Source organism: Elephantulus edwardii, unplaced genomic scaffold (genome assembly GCF_000299155.1).
Source record: "Elephantulus edwardii isolate Elephantulus edwardi_28Jun2011 unplaced genomic scaffold, EleEdw1.0 scaffold00490, whole genome shotgun sequence".
NCBI classification, from domain to species: Eukaryota; Metazoa; Chordata; class Mammalia; order Macroscelidea; family Macroscelididae; genus Elephantulus; species Elephantulus edwardii.
The window spans coordinates 26,726-29,076 of NW_006400240.1; the positions used below are offsets into that span (position 1 = coordinate 26,726).

The 2,351-nt window shown below is 51.1% G+C and overlaps 1 protein-coding gene across 1 annotated transcript in view; it reads left to right on the top strand.

Annotated features, from left to right (window-relative positions):
- PLCXD1 (phosphatidylinositol-specific phospholipase C, X domain containing 1) overlaps positions 1-2,351 on the top strand; it is a 29,092-nt gene that overhangs the window by 6,067 nt on the left and 20,674 nt on the right. Inside the window, 1 exon segment of the mRNA XM_006902992.1 lies at positions 588-742. Within this exon segment, the coding sequence (XP_006903054.1) occupies positions 588-742 (155 nt within the window).

Consider the following 2,351-nt stretch of genomic DNA (forward strand, 5'->3'; position numbering starts at 1 on the left):
GGCCAGGTAGAAGAGGACAGTAAAGCAAGGAGGGAGAGGCCCCCCGTAGATGAGTTAGAATTGGGGGCTACAGGCAAATGTTTGAGGATGATTTGGGGATCCCGTACTTTCAGGATGATCAAAGTATGGCAAAGTGGGAGACCCCAACAACCACTGGTCACCCACAGGGGTTAGGGTTACTAAGGGCAGGACAGAAGAGGGTCAAGAGAGAGGGAGGGGTGTTGGGGAAGGTAGGGAGCTAAGGAAGGTGGGGTTCTGGGACAGCTGAGGAGGAGGATGGAGGCCATATCAGGGAGCAGAGGGCGAGGGTGCTGGTCAGTGGGCCCCCCATTTTCCAGGAGTAGAGGTCAGTGGAAGGGATCCCTGTTAAAGGGGAGGGATGGAAGTAGGAGAAAGGGGAGGAGGTATCAACACCTTAGTGGGTCTGTGAAGGTGATCCCCCTGGAAACCCTGAGAGGTCAGGGGGCAGGAGGAGAGATACGTGCTCCTACAGCTGTGATGCTGACCCCCATCCTCCTAGCTCCATGGTGTGAAGAGCAGGACAGGGCTGACATCCATGACAATGAACTGCCCTCCCTCTTCCCCAGGGACTGTGCTTAAAACGGTGGACATGCCTGTGTCCAGGATCACCTCCTGCTGCTTTGGGGGACCTCACTACTCGGACCTGTATGTGACCTCAGCATCTGATGGCCTGAGTGCTGACCAGCTCTCCCAGGAACCCCAGGCTGGATGCATCTTCAAGGTGCTCCCATGGGGGAAGGGATCATGGGTAATGAGGGGCTTTCTGAGGAGGTCACCTCTTTGAGGGACTTTCCAGCTCTTCTGTGACTACAAGGACAGGCCTGGAGCCCCTGGGTTTTCCATGGGACTGGGAGCAGAATCAGCAGATACATAGACACAGGTCTCCAGCCATTTGCTTGACCAAACAGCTACTCCCAGCACCGTATCAAGGGGCGATCCAGCCCTGCAGGTGATGTTCTGCTGTTGCAGACCAAGGGTCCCAAAGAATGGAATAATTTTATAATTATTAATAATGAGACAAACAGCCAGGAATGAGATAAATCAGAGAGCATAAAACAGGGGGCCAGCAGTTTGCGACTGAAGACCCCAAGTCATGTTTCTCGGTGTATTTCTTGATAATCTGGGGAAGCACATAACAAAAGGAATTTCTTGTAAATGAAGGTGAATTTTTCTCTATTGTCAGCTTAATGCTCTCCCTCTCCTCTCCTCTCCTCTCCTCTCTCCTTCCTCTCCTCTCTCTCTCCATACTCTCTCTCACCATACTCTCTCTATATATATCTCTCTCCATACTCTCTCTCCCCATCTATCTCACTCTCCCCTTAGCTCTGTCTCTCCATCTTTCTGTCTCTCCATATCTCTCTCTCTCTCCATATCTCTCTCTCTCTCTCTCAAATATTCTCTCTCTCTGTGTGTGTGTGTGTGTGTGTGTGTGTGTGTGTGTGTGTGTGTTTTCTGGAAGAAGATTCTTGTTTCCTTCAGTACCTAGAGATCTCTGTGTGTTCTGACCATGCCTGGTGTGCACCAGGGATGAAGACATGTTGCATTCCACCCTTGGTCTTTTACCACCTACTGGGTTTATCATCTCCCGGTGGAGACTGTTTCATAGCTTCTACGTGGTATCATTGCATCTGTGTGTTTGGGGGAACACAAGTCTGTCCTTGTGGGGACAGACCATGGGGCTAACCCTGTGACTTCTTCTTCCTTGACAGGTGACTGGCCTAGGAGCAAAGGGGATCCCATCACAGCCATTTGCTTGCTGAGAGGGCTGGTCGTCCATCAGAGCACTGGGCTCAGAGGGACCAGGTGCATGTCATTCACATGTCAGCCCACAGCCGGGCCAGAGAATAAAGCTGACTGGCTCTCCAATGCTTTCTATCTCTTGCTTTTCTGGGTGTGCTTATAAACTCTTGAGGCCAACATCATGATCTTTGTCACAAGTCCTCCAGCAGCTGTGTGGGATGCACACCCAGATTACAGCCTCCCGGTGCTGCTTACAGAAAGGTCACTGGTTTGAATCGAGCAGCTGCTTCTTGGTAAAAAGATAGGCAGTCTTCTCCTGAGAAGATTGTACAGCCTCAGAAATGGTTGCAATGAGTTAAAGCTACCTTGATGGTCATGGGATAGACAGAAGTCCCTGTGTCAAGAGCCCTGGTAGTGCTGTAAGTAAGTGTAAGATGGATAACAGAGATGGCTGGACAAGGCAGAGCCAGCATCTGACCACAGTGTGGTCACCACCACCTGTGCCAGGCATCTGTATCTGAACTACTGGCTGTTCCTAGGGATGGAGTGAGTTGAGGGTGTCCCAAGATGCCCTTTGCTGTCCTCACATG